At 45.2% G+C, this 19272-nt stretch overlaps 1 protein-coding gene across 5 annotated transcripts in view; it reads right to left on the minus strand.

Moving 5' to 3' along the window:
• Positions 1-19272, minus strand: part of SEC14L5 (SEC14 like lipid binding 5) — a 48656-nt gene that overhangs the window by 5772 nt on the left and 23612 nt on the right. For all 5 annotated transcript variants that reach the window (XM_037383351.1, XM_037383354.1, XM_037383352.1 and 2 more), the window contains 13 exons: positions 14807-14956; positions 14558-14689; positions 12496-12624; positions 11609-11828; positions 9747-9859; positions 4846-5035; positions 4416-4504; positions 3816-3886; positions 3004-3175; positions 2192-2326; positions 1659-1796; positions 609-854; positions 26-204 (listed from right to left, as the gene is read on the minus strand). In XM_037383351.1, the coding sequence (XP_037239248.1) occupies positions 26-204; positions 609-854; positions 1659-1796; positions 2192-2326; positions 3004-3175; positions 3816-3886; positions 4416-4504; positions 4846-5035; positions 9747-9859; positions 11609-11828; positions 12496-12624; positions 14558-14689; positions 14807-14956 (1964 nt within the window). The remainder of the gene's footprint in view (positions 1-25; positions 205-608; positions 855-1658; positions 1797-2191; positions 2327-3003; positions 3176-3815; positions 3887-4415; positions 4505-4845; positions 5036-9746; positions 9860-11608; positions 11829-12495; positions 12625-14557; positions 14690-14806; positions 14957-19272) is intronic.

The following is a 19272-nucleotide window of genomic DNA, read 5'->3' on the forward strand; positions in this document are numbered from 1 at the left end:
GTAAATCCCTCAGGAAGCCTCCTACCTGAAGTCCTTGGATGCAAGCACCTCGTAGTAGTATATAAGCTTGCACTTGTGACTGGAAACTTGCAGAGAGGCGAGAACATCATCCACCCGAGGGAGACTAGTGCCAGAACAGGGCAGAGGGCCATGCATTTTCCACTGGAGAATGTAAAAGCCAGGCCAGCGAGTCACGTGAGATCCCTGGGAGAGAAAGAGAGTGCCATCAAGTGACAACCAGGTGTCTTAAGAAATAGCTGAAGGACTTGGCAAAATCAAAAGAAACTATCGAGCTGACTACTTATAGGAGCATACATCATTCACTTATTTTATGTGCCTGAGCAACACCCCTGTAATGCTAGTGAAGAAAGGTTATTTTCAATTAGCTTTTTATCGTGGATTAAGGAGTCTCCTTCCAATGTCTCACTCTAAATTAGGACTGCAATAGCAGCCACTTTCACGGGGAGTCCAGAGAATGAGCACCACCACAACTATTTGTAAGCAATACGGGATTTCCCATCCATCAATTCCTTCCCCTCCCCACCACCAGTCCATTTTGGAGCTTGCTAGGACTGTACGATCCATGCCAGGACCCAAACACATCTGACCTGGATGCTCTCTCCTTCCCGGCAAACCAGTGGAGATTCCATACGGCTGTAATCTACCCCAAGGACCCATGTCTTATCAATTAGCTGCACATTGTCCCCAGCAGCAGAGGTACTTGGTAATGTGGCTTCTTTATGACTTGTTTCAGGAGCTCGTTTGGAGTGGAAGAGGCTGAACACCACATCTCCCTTCAGGATATCAAAGTCCCAGGTGATGACAGATTCCCCTTCCAGAATCTCCACGACTATCTGAGAACAGAACACACACATCGTAAGGAGGCAGGTCCTCAGGTGGCAGCCAGCGTATTCCTCCTTACCCTGAAAACATGCTTTTCTCTACAGCCTTCAGTTAAGCTATTGGTCTTGATTCCTAAGGAGGATACAGACCAGTTCCCATTGCCAGTCTTCTGCCAGGGTGCAACTGCTCGGGCATTTTTGCCCCATCTCTCCCCTGTATCAGAGTTGTTTGTAAATCATTTATTAGTTCTAGGAAAAACTCAACAGAACTGAAGCAAAGTGGTTGGGACACAAAGAGCACCTTCCGAGCAGCTGTGCACTCCAAAAGGCTCTGTTGCTTGTTAAGGAATCGAAACAGGCCAAATCAGAGTCACTCATCATCAGTGAAGCTAGTGGACAAGTGATCTTTTTTTGGACATTCTTTTTTCTGATAAGCCCCAGCAGGATGTTTCCAGCACACACCTTCTCATGTTACCACCATTACTGTCCTAGCTATGCCACTGAGAAGGGAAGCTGTACTATCAGAAGGGAAACTGAGGGAGCTTTGTTTCCATGAGGAGGAGGAGGAAGAAACTGTATCTTACAAAAAATTACACCACAGTAGAGTTAAGAGACACTGCTGCTCAAATTACTGTTCTTCCACACTTTCAGCTGTTAGCTACCATTAGCCTTCCCAAGAAAGGCACGCTGCTGCTGAACCACCTGGTGCTCACACTTCGGGAGCCCTTCGTTATTCCAGTCAGCCTTCACAAAAGGAACACATCACTGGCAGCAGTTCGGCACCACCCTTCAGCCTTACGAAGCTCTGGTGTGTACCTCATGTGGAGCTCCTCTGAGGACACTTGCAGAGTGATAAATAGTTTCTGTCCATAACCGGATGTGATCAGAGTTCTCTGGCTCTTCTTCTGTCTGATAAAGTGACTTGGGAACAAGCCCACCTTCTGGGACAGTACACTGGAAGAATCAGACAAACAAACAGAAGGGTTCAAACTAGTGTAAAGTGTCAAGTCAGTTGTACCATCAACACCTGCCAGCTGTCAGGCAGGATGACACCTTCAGCTGCTATAAGATTTCACAGCAGGACTAAGTTTACCTGAACTATAATGGTTTATCTAAGCTCCCTTCAGAGAGCTAACCTCCAACCCCCTTCTCCAGGGCAGCATCACCACTTCAGGTGAAGTCTCCCGCACACAAATCAGCCGCACCCCATGCGCAGGGTAGGGGCACCCCAGCCAGAACAGAGGTTTAACCACCTTTCAGAAGGGAGTGGAAGGCCAGGGAGTTGAGGAGGGAATCAAGGGAGCTTGCACATTGCAGATTCCACCTGCAAAACAGGAAAGTGAACTCACCATGCAGTCTCCTCCCAGGAAGTCTGGGATCACGTCTTTGTCCACGTAGTCTACCAACCCTCCTGGACCCTGATAGTTATTCCCACTGTAAATGAGGAACTTCTGCCTTGTGTTTTCATTGATAAAGGGACTGACCTGAAATAAAGTGAACAGAAGACATCACCGTCACTGAGTGACATTAGAGACAATTTTTATACCATCCTACATGGATGCTTTAGGCTCTAGACTGGAAGGTCTCAGCTGCAGGAACGCAGACAAGCAGTAGTGCAGAGCTTCCCAACCCTGAAGCAAATGGAAAGCGCACTATATCGTTGTCTCACAACATTTTCTACTTCATATAGAATAAGTCTGCAGTCACTGCACCACATATAAACCTCACTAGAAATTTAACAAGCATGTTCTTATATTGCCAGAACAGTCAGCAGGCACTAGGCAGAACCGTATCGGTTATTTATTATTACTCTTCTCTTCAGCATCATCCAACATGAGATAAAAAAATAGATATTTGTCTTTTCCCATCAATACAAAAACCCACCAAGTGTTGGCTACCACTGCTGCACGGGGAATTGCAATTTAGGTTTGACACCCTGTCCTGCCCTGGTTGACAACCACCACTAGAATCACATGAGCTACAGGCACACTATGACTTGCTCTGTAGCAATGCTGTGGCCTCTTCAGGGACTCAGCCACAAGTTACCTGGAAGCTTTCTCCTCCCTATCTCTTCAGACAAGCACAATTTACACTGACTGAATGATTTAGCTATTTGTACATGCACGAGTACTTATGATCCTGCAGTCCAGATTTCACCCACCAGCGTCCAGAGCACAGGAAAAACCCTGGGTGCTCGCACTATCAGTAGTCTCCCCAGAGTTTCAGGGTAGTTGTCCTCTACGACTTCAATTATCCGAAGCAGGGCCTTAACTCCAGGCCGCCAGAGATGCCGCATATTTAGCCCTTCCAAGTCCACGAGACATGTCCAGGATCTAAAATAAACACACAGAAAAAGACCTGTCAGAACTTCATTGCACGGTGGCTGCTCAGTTTATGATCCACAAAATATTTCAGTAACACTGTAGCCCCTACAGGATCTAGTGTAGCCAAAAAGGGACACCGGCAGTTCCAATAAAAAGCAGATCTCCACTCAGGCAGCAGACAGCCTGAACCCAGTTGAGCTTTCAGGTAAAACAGACACCCACCCCCGAAGACAAAAATATATGCTGTCAGTGTGGGAGAGGGTGAAGGTATGCAGGCCTGTTGCTAAAAATATTTCAAAAATGCATTTTAAATGAAAGTGGAATCTGGCAGTTTCCTGTATGAAAAAAAATATGTATTTTCAAGGATCTGGATTAAAATCACTAAGATAGCAAGATTAAATTCATCTGAAATGGGACATAAAAAGATGTAATGAAGGACCAATACTTGCTTTCATATGAGGCTGTAGAATTTATGTGCATTTAAGTCCACTATATATGGTACCCCAAGCCCAGAAACGTCCCGTAACAGAGACATACTGCTGTCTGCATTTTAAGCCTAAGGACATCATCTAAAACCTTCACAGAAGCATTCTTGTCACCGTGTCAGCTCAAACTCCATAAGAATACAAGAAGAACTAACTGTACTAACGTGATGGGGCGGCCAAAGACATTGGTATTTTCCTCACATCTCTTTTGTCCTTCCTCGTTAATTGACAGAACCTGAAATCAAAGACAGTACAGACTAGTATTAGCCTGAGGAACTAGGAGAGCCCAGAGATCTCATTTCAAAAAATACAGAACCCAAAAGTATACCAGTTTGAGAACTTGCAGTGTGCAAAACAGAGAATAAGAGTCTATGTTAAAAAAGGAAAAAAAAAAAAGGCTTCTCTACTGAAAAGTTCTGCTGAGCATACAAGGTACAGATACAGAAAACCTAAGATGAAAGTATCAAGATCACACGTTTTTAGCTGAGCCTGAAAGAGCCATGGAAAGCTTACAGCTAAACTGCAAATTATCAGAAAACATCTTTCTGGCCCACTCATACCATTGCAAAAGCTTCACTTCTGTCTCTGCAGGAAGACAGAGAAGCTGTGCCATGCTAAAGTCACTAAGCCAACTTTGAGTTGCCACCACAAAACACGGGAATTATTTGGGTCAGGCAGGTAGATTCCTGCTGCACTATAATAAGACTTTGAAACACCCCGAGGGAAAGAGAGTTCCTCAGGTGAGAAAGGAAAGTACAACTTACATGTCGCAGCAGTGATTCCTCTCCCAGAGCTTTCACCAAACCTTTCGTGTCCATCTGGCCAAGACGAAGAATGTAGAGTGGTCGCCCATCTTCAAAAACAAACAGAGGTTTAAAGAGGTCAGTACTCCAGTCTCCCAGTCTATCACTCTAGCACCTTTTATAAAAGCCACATAAAATATTTGAAAAGGATAACATTCGTATCCAAACATAACCTTATCAAAAAGAGGCTGCTTCGCACTTACTTTAGCCTGCCTCATCTGCAGAGAAAGTAACAAAATCGCATCAGAACAGAGCAGCTATTTATAGACATTGAACTGCTTTGTTAATATTTAAAGTGTCAGTACCACTTTCTCCAAAAATCCCAGGTTACTGATGAGGTCCAATAACACAAACTGTGCTGTAGTGTCAGTGTAAGGGGGCAGCTTCTAACCTTTGTCTTGATAATGCCATCCTCCAGTGTAATATTCATCTAAGAGGGCTGGGGGTCTCCATGACTGCAGGATGTAATCCACCTGGTACTGCTTTCGCCAAGACAGCGACTGACAAAGCATTTCTCGAGCTTTGTCAATGTTGAAGTCACGAGCCCGCAGAAACCGAAGGATATGCTCATCTTTGGGGATCTGAGAGAAAAAAAAGTCAGACATTCACGACTGTTACATTACCTGTACCTCCATTCCACGAAGCCTGCAGAGCAGGCACCATTTTTTAACCTCTTAAAACTAAGATAACCAATATTAAACCTACATTCCTTCTCCCTTCCTCCTTAACTAATCCAGCTGAATGCAGCAGATGGTGCAAAGAGCACAAAAGAAGGGACCAGTTCACAGCCTGTGAGAAGCCTTTCACTGATCCAACTGCCAGAAGCCTCAGCAAACTCTGGGCTGGCTGAAGCTTCCCTCAGCTAGTTATCCACAAGGACAAACAAAATACTATGTGGAACTATGAGCTGCAAGCTCACCTCCCTGTAGGGCAAGCTAACAAAGGATGGAAACCATCTATAGGTAACACGTTAACCCAGTAAAGCACACACTGTTTGGAGGGGGATCACGACTGTACAGTCTTCCATGGTTACCCACTAGCGCCAGTTCCAGCTCTTGTGCAGGCCCCTCTTCTGCTTTGCTGTTGGCCGTGAACAGTAAAGCTTTTGAGTTCTTCCACAGGCTTCCTGCCCCATCATATCATACTAACTCTTGCCAACACAAGCAAATCAACCAAAACTACTATACCCTCTTCTCTGTCACTCAGCCCAACACTTTCTATCAGTAATTCTAGCATCACAGGCACAAAAGCTTTCCCACACCACGTCTGTAGAATGGCCTATTTCAACCTCCTTCCAAACCTCTCATATTTGCTTTAGCTGAGAAATCAAAGAAAATTTCCCAGAATACTAAGCAGCGGGAATGAACAATAAACGTGACGGATTCCACAGCAGTGCCAAATTTGACTAACAGCCTGTCAGTTGCAGAAACAACTGGATTATAGCTGCACATGCTGCCGATTTCTCTTCTCGGTCTCTTCACCCCAACTCCCCCAGAAGCCTTTGGCCTCATTCGCTACATCAAGCTTCCATTAAGAATTCAAGTTCTGTTGAGCAGGGATAGTCTCCTTCGGAGTATCTGTACTGCACTTAGCACAATGCAAGCAATCTGAGCTCTGCTGTAAGAAAAAAACCCACGCATTCAGGAGTCAAAGCTCTTTTGTTTGTTCACTGACATGCTCACGAAAACAGAAAGCAGGGAAGAAAGCAAAGCTGCCAGCAGTGTCAGGCTGGGAACAATCTCAATTTCACAAGCTGGTATGAAGCTGCAAGACAGATTAAGAATTGATTCCACCTAGAGAAAGGGGTAGAGTTCAGGCAGCCTAAAGCCAAGCCTAGAAGCACCTAGAGAGGAGGTGGGAGATTGATGCTGTTCAGCACATTCTAACACTGCAAACACTGCATTTGTATGTCATGGAAAGAAAGGAAAAGGGCAGCCTTCCCAAATAGGATCTCGGATGTACTTAGAAGAATGCCACCAAAATTTTCTACATCATAGCAAGATTAAAGGCAGTAGAATTTTCCTCAGATGATTTACATTTGCATTTCTGCTGATCAGAGGAAGCGGTTATTCACAAGACAACAGACAAAAAAACCCCAAACATCTACAACAGCCCCTGGAACTCCTGTGGGGCCCAGGAGAGGGGATGGCTGTTAGAAGGGTTTATTACTTTCCATGGTTCAAACATACACCGTACATAGCTTCAGGTAAGAGGCAAATTCAGTGCTTCTGTCTGGACCAAAGGCAGGAAGCTCTGAGGGGACTTACTCCATAGTGGAATTAGTCTCTTATCTTTGTCCAACCAAAGCAGTAACTCCCATATGCAGGAAAATGAAGTACCTGCAATTTTAACACCATTTGAAGTTGTTTATTCAACTACTCAGATTTTTAAAGCAACGATAAATCTGATTCTAAAAGATAAGGTCTGCTTTAGAAGGAACAAGGAATGGATAGTGAAATAGGATGAAGACAACAAAAATAAGAAGGGACATTTTCCAAGAAACAGGAGATGCACAAATATTTTTTTTACGGAGGAATAATAAGGACATCCCTGCTCTGAATTAAAAGAACAGATTGTCACAGCAAGGTAGCAGCCTCTCCAGAGAAAACTCGAGTCATGTAGGGTAAGTTCCTGATTTTGTATTATTCTGATAGGCAATCAAGAGAAGCAAACGGGTCAGAAGTAAGGTGGTTTAGGATGAAGTTTCAATAGCCAGCACCATCCTTCCTACTTGTTCAACACCACACAGGGAACAGAGCTCACAGAGCCTACACAAAGGGTACAAGGCAGCTCCCAGGTGTCACTAAGAGTACTCAGCAATTAGCTGTACCTTCCCAAGGTACCTAACACAACAAGCAGCTGTCAGGAAGAACAAGGGCTTGCACACACTCGTAGAGCTCCAAGCACCTCAAGAGGCAGTTGTTTCACTTTTTGCTCATGTGCTGTCACTTTGAGCTTCTCCAGCTTCCATTCCCCAGCCTCTGACTAGGATGGGGGAAAAAATACAGCAACCCACAGAATAAAACAGGCAAACATTTAGATTGTGCTTCTTCCACCTGAAACCAAGATCCTTGCAGGTCACATACATGGATAAAGTCTCACTGTCTTATTCTCATCTAGGGCTCGTTTTCAGCTGGATACCCAATAGCTGAGATATCTCCTACCACACAGAAGTTCACACCGTTCTACAGGACAGGTCACTGTAGACCTGAAAAGCCTTATGCCCTGTATTTCAGAGGATAACTGTACCTGGGGATTGATCCTTGCCCTTTGTTTTGTGTCTGCTTGTTGTTGAGCACCTTTTATCCGACAGGAGGTTGAATCAGGGAAGACAGATCACAACCAGTATTTAATAGAGCCCGTTTTATTAGCTAAGCTGTTATTATTAGCAGTTATTCACATAGTTCACTCACAATCACCTAGTTAGTTGGGAGACCAACCCCAGCTGTGTACTCAGAGGCAGAGCATCATAGTGACATGACAGCAGCTTGCAGGTAGTGTTCAGACAGTCCTTCAATGATCTTTTGCCCCACTGGGTGTAGATATATTCCCGTAGTCTCTACCTGTATCTAGCAGCTACCACGCTCTTGGACATGATCCAAGTTATACTACCTGTTGTTGATGCTACTGTATATCAGTGTCCTTGGACAGATTTGACAGATGCTTGGTGTTCTGAATTTATCAGCTCTTACACATTCAACAGCATTGCTAGTCTCTGGAGCTTATCGGCTGCTGGGAGATTTTCACACACACATCAACACATTCTGTTCTTCTCTGCAGCCTGTGGTTTTCTGGTAACTTTTCCCATCCACCTTCATACGTACCAACAAAACCCATGCATACATTCACACAGAAGGGGACTTCTTCATGAGCTCAATACAGAACTACAGCACTAAATCTTTGTTACACTTCAGTTCTGCATGGGTGACAGACTAGTTCTCCCAAGAAAAAACAGGGTTTTATAAATCATGTTTAAACCCTTTATATTCAGATGAGGCATGCTCTCCCTCAGCTCTGAGAAAAACACAGCAAGGCGTGCAGAAAGCTCTGGCAAAACTCCTTGCAAACAGCAGCCTCTTTTAGAAAGGCCATTTAAAAGAAAAAAAAAATATCTTCCAAAGCCCATGAATGCAGAGTACCTCCTAACCCATTCTGTGTGACTGACTGAGCAGTTACCTTCTAAGTCAGGAAGCTGTTAATATTGAATCCTTACATAGCTCTACTCTGTTTTCAAGGGGGATCACTTGCTCCATCTTTCTCCTGTTTTCCCCTCTTCCTAAGCTCTATTTATCTACTCAGCCGACCCAGCTGCTGCTATCTGTTGCTATCCTTGGTCCTTCCTTCCCACCCAATCTCTCTCCACCAATAAGTCTTGAGTTAGAACCCTCCTGGGGCATTCAAGCTGCCCTATATCTTTTATCAGCCACATACCAGTTACCCTCTTGGCCTGATACACAGACTCCCCTTCAGCCAGAAGAAGCCCAGGCAGCTGCTGAACATGACAGCAGAGCAGAGCTACATCTAGCCCACCGTACTCTTGCTGCTTTTCAGGGAAAAGTATTTCTATCTATACTATCTGGCCAACTCCAGCTGTACTTGCCCCAATCTAGTGCCGTCAGCACCTCTATTTTAGACGCTTACACAATGTAGCTCACACCATAAGGTGAGACTGTCTCTACTTCCTGAATCTTGTGTAGTTTTGAAATAGTACATTTTGATAAAGGAGATTAAACCAAGAACAGAATGAATTCTCCTCAGAAGAACTCAGCCCTTGGCTGTACAAGCTTACACAACCTGCCTGGCGCACACAGCATCCTGCTGACGCACAGCAGCCGAGAGCTCGGAGCTACCGACTGCCTCTCTGCTGAGCAGCACGGCCCGGAGACAGGCAATGCACCACCAGCATGGCTAACCACTTCTCCCACCCCATCCCGCATCTCTTGGGAAACAGCCCATCCAGACAGGCCGGTCTGGGCAACCAAGCCCTGGTCAACGCCTACTCTAAATACACAGCAACAGCCCCACGCTTGGGACCACAGAGTGGCCTTTTCAATACCGACAGCACTGCCCTGGGCAATGCAGGTGCAGCCTGTGACACTGCTGGGTCCCACCACAAGGTCACACAGCCCTTTCCCCATTCCATAGCCTTTTACCTAAACTTGCCAAAACAGATGATTCGAGATACAAATTGTCTGCGACTCTTGAGTTTTATTGGAGCATTGAAGGCACACAGGCTAGGAGAACAGCTGTGTTCAGCCCTGCAGATGGGCGGCCTCTGCCTCATCCACCCACCTTGCCTTTGTGCGTCTCTTGAAGCCACTGGCGAAGGCGGATCAGGCAGCTCTCCTGCATCGGAGTCAGCTGGCCCAGATAGCGCTCAATGTAATCAGCATCCAATTTGTCAGCTGGAGGGAAAAAAAAGAACAATTCAGAGGAGACTTGACATAGCCAGAAAGGACATGTGCAGTTATTTCTACGCATCAGGTTACTTACGATTTACACTGGAAGAGCTGAGAAGCCCTCATTTTAGCTGCCTGAGGGAAGCAAGTGAGTGATATTCTCATGGCGATCAGGGCATGAGGACACAGACAGCACTTAAGGCATCAAAGCCAGATCGCTCCGCCTGTCTCTTAGAACACTAATATTACATTCAACCCTGAACTGCTCCAGCAGAAGCTTTAAAAGAAATATCATAAGCTCTGGCACTCATCTCATTAACAACTCCAAGACCTGGGCACTTAAATCCCCTGGTGTCCTAAAGATCTCATGCACAACACCAATGAGGAGAGAGTAAAAAGCAGCTAGCTGAAAACTGAAAATATTATTATGCTTAGGGACACCAGAAAAAAAGGGAGAATAACATTACCGTTTCTGACAGCAAGGGAGATTTTTTGGTATGAAAAGTCCCGTGCATACAGCAGCTCAAAGTCGCTCCAGATCAGAGACAAAGGACAAGGGGTATAAGACTGCCAGCATTCAGAGATGGGAGCAGATGTGCCATCCGAGGCTTGCGTGTACAGATGCCAGCACGGAGAATGTGGCACCCAAAGGGGAGCAGCACAGGCCAGTAGCTGTGCTGGGGGCATGTAGGCACACGAGGAGTGCTGGGACCAGTTCTGAGCTAGCTCTTCATCAGGCAGGATTTTTTTTTTTCAGCAGATACCATTAACTACAGAACAAGGCCTGGACACCCACAGGATATGCTGTCACTGACTGATAATACAGAAATTCTATTTGATAAGTATTACGCCCCCACCAAATCCACAGAGCTAGCACAGGAGCAGTCCCAGGGAAGCTAATCACTTCCTAAACATGAATATAAGCAGAAAAATAAGAGCTATGCTCTTCTGCTAGATGGGATCTGCCACTCTTAAATGAACTTTAATCTCAAAGCACACAAACTTTTCTTAAAGTCAGCTCCTCTGTGGATTTTGAAGTTTGTTCCAGATGGATTCCAACAAAGCAAAGCTACCAGAGAAGGTTTGGTGAGACCAGAACCATTGATAGTTCCGAATTCCAAGCTTTTTCCCTAGTTACAGCCAGCAAAACAAGTGCTGCCTTTCCTTCTGAGGAATGACAACTCCTATTTCTAATACCACAGCTCTAAATTAAAAAGCCTCTTCTATTCCTTTTTGTCAGAGAAGGATTTCATTTAGTCTAGAAGGTATCATCAGGTCAATACACAGAAAGATAAAATCCAATTCAGGCACTTTGTGTGAGAGATGCATCAGGCAATGTTCTGCAAGTTTGTCTTGGCCTGATGCAGGGGCAAAAAACATCCAACTCAATTCCCAAGAACATTAATTTTGTAACAGCCAAAATATTTCATTATAATCCAATAGCATATTCAAGACAACTTTAAGTTTCTTCAATTTAAGGTATAAAATACCTTAAAGGTCAGATCAAAACCAAGAGCTTTTTTTAAGCTCAAACCAAAACATACTGCCTGCACAGTTTTTCTTGGCTTTTCAGTTTTGGGGGAAAAAAGTTCCATTGTTTGTGTTTTTCTTGAAGAGACAAAATAACTTTCCCTTCTCTCCACCCACAATCCAGAAGAAAAACTTCATGCCAAAAAAATAAAAATAAACTCATTAGTCAGTGCTACTCAAGGCATTTAGATTGCCAGCAGCTGCTACTGCCTGGACATTGCATACCATCAGGGCTGACAGCTTCTGCTGGAGGGCAGGAGCTGCCGGTTTGCTCTTTGGTAGTTCCACGAGCCCCAGACTCAGGTGGTGCATCATCAGCATCCTGTCCAACAGCGGGGGTTTGCTCATCCTTCTGTCCACACACTGGGGGAGGTGTCCAGCGGGGGATGAATGTGACCCCTTGGGAGATCAACTCCTTCAGATAGTGCTCAATCACTTCCTTGCCCTGAAGGGGAAAACTCTCATTAGGACAGAATCCCATCTCCCCGGAACCAGCGAGGTGCAGAAGAGTTTTCCTCAGGACAGATGACTAAAGCTATTAAAGATAAACAGAAGGGAAATAGTTGTCTCCTATCTGCATGACCCTGTTGGAAAAACTGCAGTATGGAAACATCATACAAATGGTGAATTACAACGATGGCCAGGCAAATTCCAATGTTATGGATGCAGCTACCTTTATAACACTTTTATCCCTTTCCTGTGCTCCAAAACCATCAATTAGCTGCCCTGTTCCTCTGCAGCCCAGGAGAAAAGGCTACCAAAAGGAAGTGCCTCTGCCCAAGCTACTGGAGAGACAGGGTGCTGATTTTTACCCAGAACTTTCTCCTCCCGCATAAGAACAGTGTCCTCAGTGTCTGAGGAGCCTGGCACCCGCAGCATCCACTGCAATCCTCCTCTGGCACAGCCTGCTCCCTCCCCTGCACAGACACATTCCAGCAAGCAGATTGTATTTTTGATCATTGCACACTGGCTTTTTCTCCATTGGCTTTACTGAGTGGTTTCAGAGACATAAGCAAGGGTATAAAACTATACTGTATCTGTTTTACAGAAAAGAAAATAGCACACAGAGAGCAGGCATTTGATTTTAAGGCACAAAGGCAAGCCCCTCTTACCCGCTTGATGTTGGAAGTGTACTGCTTCATGGCAATTTTTTCCACTGTGCTTTCAAAGCCAAAAAATGACTTGATGTCGAGAGATGCAGACTGTTCAAAGCACGTCCACTCTTCGTTCTCAGGGTGAACCTAAGCCCAAAGATATACGTAGGGTCGAATGGTAGCAGACAACTCACGATATAGCAGGGCCCTTGGCCCTGATACCAAACTGGCTATTTGATCTCCAGAGCTACAGTGAAGGGGCAGAAGAAGCTTCCTATGAGGCACTGACAGACCCATATTTAACAGTCAGATTAATTCTCCCAGTGTAATAGAAAAAGATCACGAACTGGACATACGGACATTTGTGGCTTACGCAGCATTCTTCACATGCACAAGGAAATCACGATTAAACCCCATCTCTGCCCTGGCAGACCTGAACAGTAATATTGATAGGAAAAGTCGCACTAAAATAGTAGTGAGTCTGCCCACTGGAAACCATCGCGTCAAGATCTTCTTATGGAAAGACACAGATGGCCTCTCAGAACATGCAATTAAAAACCCCTACATCTGCAAAGGAAGAAAAAAGCAAAACACATTTGTGGGGGTTTTTTTTCTAGTTTTGGATGGGAAACGCAGCCACTATTGTCAGTCTTCCCCGCAAAACATGAGACATGGCAGAGTGGGGAGTTTTCCCACTGACAGTTTAATATACACCTTTCCTTTCTAGCCATTTCCCCTCACTTACTCTATGCATGGTAAAAACCCTATATAATCTCTTCCTCTTTTAACTTAACCCTTTTCTGAAGGCTCAGCCTTTTCTCTGTAGGTGCTGCTGTTCACAAGCTGACATGAAAGAAAAAAAATTCCAGCCCCCACACAAAGCTACCAGCTCTATAAAGGACACAAATTCCCCCAGGGGAGATATTAAGTAACTGCAAGAGCAGGATCGCATTTCTCCAAGTTGCTTCAGAGAACACTGCAGAAAAGGAAAGATGAGAATAAACCCGTTTCCGGTGCACTCTGGCAGGGAAAAGGGAACTGGTAAAAATAGAGCAGGGAACCATCTTGAGGATGCAGACAGCTAGCTCCCACCCTGTTCCAGGAAGAGCGCTCCCCTCAAAGCCCAGCTGCTGACATTTCCTTCCGAAGGACATGAGCAGGAGGCAACACAGTGAAAATCAGCAAGTGCAACAACATCTGAGTGATTCCAGAGTTGGCCTGGGAGCGTTTCACAACTGTCAGCACCTTTCACAATGATGCAGGTTTGATTTACTGAAGTTTTTAGGAAGCCCCACGTAGCCACCAAGTGATCTCTGGCTCAGGAAACCCCCCTCACCATCCAAAATATTAATAGCTTTTCAACTCTGTCTTGCTTGAACCAGAAGCTACTTACAGTTTGCTTACTCCCAAGAAGCTGAGTTGTTGTCCAGTTCCCAAAAGGGCAGGTAAGTAACAGGATCTGGACGTTTGTTCAGGGAACAAAAAGCGGTATCTGATTGCTTTCAGAAACAGATGAAGCTATTTAATGGTGACTGAGCCCTAATAGCACAATTACAATGAAACACACACTGCTGCTGAAGGTACAGACACAAAGTGCAACACCCCAGGCCACAAATAAGGCTCAAGACCTTTCTCCAAATATTTAGAGCATGAATATCATGGCAAGGTGCTAAAACTTTCACTTATTTGTGGGCAAAATTAATGGCCAGACTTTCCTCTGGCCCTCATCATAATAAGGGTTTCCTCCTAAATATCCAGGTCTAAATACATGCCCAAGCTCCAGACATTTTCCTTGACTTGAATTTCAACCACAAAGAAACTCAGGGAACACCAGCAGCACTGGAGCACCTTCCGTGTTTTCTGCTCTCACCCTAGGGCCTAACACTCCAACCAGAGAATCATAACCAACCTAAAAAAGTTTCTCGAGCCCTACAGAAGCACTGGAAAAAGCATGCACCCTAAGACCCATGGCCTTTCCAGTACAAGAATATCTAATCATTCATTCAAGCAAATTCACCCTATATATTAGTGCATGACTTTCAGCACTTCTTTCACAGACAAACAGAAACAAAGCACTTACTGAGTAGCTACATGTCTCAAGGACGACAACACGGTTGGCAAAAGTCTCATTGTGGGCTTCAATGCGGAGAGTTCGCTCTCTCCAGTTCACTGTGTTTTTCTGGATGAAGAAAACATACTCTACCCCTGCAATCTGAGAAGAATGAAGAACCAAAAGGAGGGGGAAGGGAGAAAGAAAGAGTAACTTTAGGAGCATTTATCTGAGTCAGCCAACAAAATCAGGACTTTTTGTCACCTAGGTTCCACTTGCCTTCTTTAGCAGCCTAGGAGCATCTACATTCAGTTTGCAGCTCCGTTCAATGATATGTATCGCTCCATCATCACTCCTGGATTCATGCAGAATTTCACTCCCCAAGAAGACTGGGATCTCTGGACATGTAGGAAAGCGCTTCTCATATGCCTGGAAGTAAAAACAAAGCAAGTTTCAGCTTCTGGCTAGATCAACTTCAACTTTCTGAATTAATTAATTCCCCTTACAGTAAAAGTCCAACAAAACAGAGGCCCTTCACCTCTCAGAAAAGGGGAACCAACACAGGGGTTGAAGTTAAAGCAAAACAGTTATGAACAGAGCCAGCACCCACTTCATGTCAAGCAGCTCATACTTAGCCATCAAGCTAAGTATGTCTTAACGTAACTTTTCTTTCACACATGAAGTAGAAACTAGGAAAGGACTCATAACAACTTGAGCATCAGGAACCCAATCTGTCTTTAGGGAGCAAAAGCAAGCACAGCTTCACTGATTTCTGCTAGCTAAAGACTTGACCCAGAGATAATAAAATTCAAGTCAAACATATTGCCTGTACGAAGAAGCTATTTAAAAATATTTAATACTCCTGTGCCTTAAAATGTGATGTGTCAAACAGTTCTAGTTGCCCTATATTACCATGGGTAAGTCCACCAGTTATTGGCTACTCACTTTGCCTTGATTTATCCACTTCCAAAACAACTCTGTCCTCATTCTGAAATCTTCCTTAATTAAACCACATCCCTCTGAAAAAACTTTTATCCAAAGCTTCTTTATCAGCTCTAGCAAAAATCCTGCTTTCCACAGCACTTGCAGTGAACAAAGTTAACTTGCATAGGGGGTACCTGCTGTTTCTCTTTCCCTGCCTTCACCATCTCTCCTTACATTGCAAGACCTTTGCAGGATGGAATGTTCTCCTTGGATTTCTGAAAAATGTCTTGCATGTTGTGATGCTATTGTAAATATGTAACTGAAGCAACAGTAGCACAAGATGCACAAGCCCAGGATTAAACTATAGCTGTGGCAGGAGGAGAACCCGTGCTCTCTTTCCATTGCACTCAGAGAGCTACACCATTTTGGGTCATAAGATTGTTTTGTTATCATTCCACAGCCCAGTCTGACCTCTAGGAACTGCTGCCATCTTCCCGTCTTCTGTAAGACACAACCATTTTTATACAGTACATAATTCTCACATGAGTATTTCTGTTTTTATCTACCACAAAATAAGATATTAGTGTGATAATGACAGAGATCAGCTTAGTTGTCAGCAGATGCACAGCACTATGGGCGTACTCAGGGTGGCTGTGTTCTCCGTTACCACGGCAGTTCGAAGGCTGGCTGCCCCTGTACGTGTTCCTGTACCCTGGTGCTGTGAATAATACCTGCTCTTAAAATAGCTCAGGCACTTAAGGACACATTCCACATCCCCTGCTTCTAGACCTCTAAACAGAACATAAGTTATTTCAGATTATCATATTGCTCTAATATCAGGAGGAAAGTGCAAGCGGACTACCAGTTGGAGTTCTGTCCATACACAAAGTGCACAAGTCTTTAAATCATCCTCTCCAAGTCACTGAATAAAGTTCTCCTTGCTTTGCCACATTTCTTGGAGAATTTCCCCCATACCTGTGAGGCCTCTACCTGTGCTTTTTACTCCTGATCACAAAAAAACAGTTTAGATGAATATAAATCTTCCCATGGCAAGTGACTGTTCCCAACACCAATCCACCTGGCTCCATACAACAAAAGCACACTCATTGCCTTAAGGAGCTTAATTTGTTATGACGGGAATTCACAGATATATGTCAGACATCGCTGCAGGATGCTTCCAGCTATCTGCTCCTGGTCTACTGCACTGTCCTCAAGGGTCACAGAGCACAAGAGGTACATCCCCTATTACCTGCCCTCTGGTACCTGCAGTTGCCAGCACATTAATCTTTTCAGGCAAAGTTAATCCTTCCTACTTGTGCCTTTACCTGCCCTCTCCCAACCCTCCAGACTCCGCACCACCGCCTAGTGCTATCTGGAGGTCAAAGCCTTTACTTTGCTAATCTTTTCTATTCTAGCCCATACAAGCAAGAGTCTCTCCAGGCCACCCAGACAACCCATTCTTAGTTATGAGAGTTTTAGCATGCAGACAGGGAAAGCTGTAAACACCTCTGTAGGCCACTGGAATACCAGACTGTTTAGCAACTATTTTCCGACTGTTTGTCCCACTCTACTCCTTACACGTGTTCTTAATGCACTTGCAAAAAGCGTAAGTGAAAACCCTACCCTAAAAGAAGGCTGCTCCAGTTAATCTCTTGACTTTGGAAAACATCAGCTAGTGCAGAGGCTGGACAACACCTTGAGGGCCAGAAGATCACATAAGAATGGTGCTAGGATTGCTCATATGCTTCACAGCAAATCACAAGTCTGCCTAAATACCCATAAAATCCCGCTCCTCTGCCTGCATGGCCAGTCCCCCCTCGCTCTCAGCTACGCAGCACCATACACCTTGCTGCCTGAACTCAGGCACGCTCTCCACCGCCTCAGCTCACAGCTCCAGGCAAGCAGGTATCATGGCATGTTCCTCCACATTCAACGAGCAAGGACTGACTGTAGGAAGCAAAAGCAGAACCACACCATCTATTTCTCTGGGTCAGGGTTAGGGCTGGCCAAGGATTTCTTGCCCCAAGTACTCATGAGTGTAAGTATGTTACCCACAAATGTAAGAGGTGCAAAGCAGGTGGACTGGAAGAAAGTCCCAGGTAGAGTGGTCTTAGCTTCTATTCCTCTACTCCTTCAAGGGTGCAGCTGTGCCAGGAACATTTGAGGGAGTTTGCAAAGAAACAGGAGCTGTTCTACTAGGACAACAAACCATCAAAGCACAGATACTCTAAAGGCCTCACTTCAACAGCTTCACCAGGAGTACCAAGCTGTAAATGCCTCCCCACGCTGCAAGAGCACAAAAGCCAATGTGAAGCTCCACACACCACCACTGAATCCAGGTAACCTCTGGCTCTGATTTGAAGGTAAAGCCACTGGATCTCAACACTCTTCACTAAGTATGCACTTGTCCCAGCTGGAGACAAGTTTCCTAACAAACTGTCATTATATCTAGCAATGCCAAGACCAGGACAACTACTAATAAAATGCAGTCACTATTTTGGACTGCCAAACAGCATCTGGAGAATGAAGAAAGGGCAGGGCAGAGACACATATGTCTATAGACTCAGCCCTGGCAATATAACAAAGATAACAGTGGAAACACATCACCTAAATAGTGAAACATTTTCATATGTGAGAAAATATTAACGTGCAAAAGGGATTCTAAGTCCTTTGCTAATCTTCTTTGCACAACAACTCTAAAAAATACAGCAGCTGAAGATGCCTGAGATCATATGAAGGACAGCTGAAGCACCACGCTGCAGTCACAATGCAGTTGTACTGTTAACATGCCATCATCACTGAAGACACTGACCTGTGGATAACTGGCTAGCTGAAAAAGTTCACATAGACATAGTCCAGCTGGCTGGACAAAAATGCACATCGCTCTCAGCTTATCTGAAGTAAAGCAAAATACACTGTCTTTGGCTGTCCTTGTTACACAATAACAGGAAGATTTTGGTGGGAAAAGAATGTTGCAGGTGGGAACAGAAAACTACAGAAGAGAAACTAGGGGTGGGCTTGGTATTTAGGCAACTAACCAATAATGAGCTTAACTTTTGTAATATGTATGAGCTAATTATAACAAGGCATAAAAGGTGACTGTAAGGGACAATAAACGAAGTCTGCTGATCACTCATATTGAGCGACTGTGTCTTCCCTCCGTCGCGACAAATGGCGCCCGAACAGGGACCGAGGACATAGGACCGGCGACCCGATAGCGGAGTCCGGACCCGGCGACCCGATAGCGGAGTCCGGGAGCCACGGTCGGCGGAGAAGTTGAGTGCGGTCCTGTAAGCAGCGCAGGAGGCGAAAGGGATATCTTCCCCGCGCCCGGGAGCACCTATAGAGGCTGGCCCGCCTGCTACGCGTCGCCGAAGTCTCGCAAAGGCTGCAACAGCGCTGACGAAGGTATGGAGAGACAAGCGACGTATGATTTGCTCAAAGGCTTTTTAGAAAAGCGGAGCATTCGGGGCATAGATTGTAAAAAGGAATTACCAGGGTTATTAGCTTATGGGGTAGCGAGGGGTCATTTTGGGAATCCAGATACGGTTTTCGAGCATGCAGAGTGGCGTAATTATGGGGACACGCTGTTTGCCGAAGTAATAGCCGACAATAAAACTGCCAAAAAACTGATGAAACCGTGGCAGGCTGTCACTAATGCCCTTTTGCAACATCGAGCCGAACAGAGAGCGGCTGCTGCTGCCTCTGGGCGGCTGGGAGTTGCAAGCGGGACTGCAGTAGCCGCACGGCAGGGGGAATCGGCTTCCCCCCCCGATTGCCCGCTGCCTCCCTCGGTGCGTACGCTGACGGTTCAGCAGGGG

Source organism: Falco rusticolus, chromosome 4 (assembly GCF_015220075.1).
Source record: "Falco rusticolus isolate bFalRus1 chromosome 4, bFalRus1.pri, whole genome shotgun sequence".
Classification (NCBI taxonomy): Eukaryota; Metazoa; Chordata; class Aves; order Falconiformes; family Falconidae; genus Falco; species Falco rusticolus.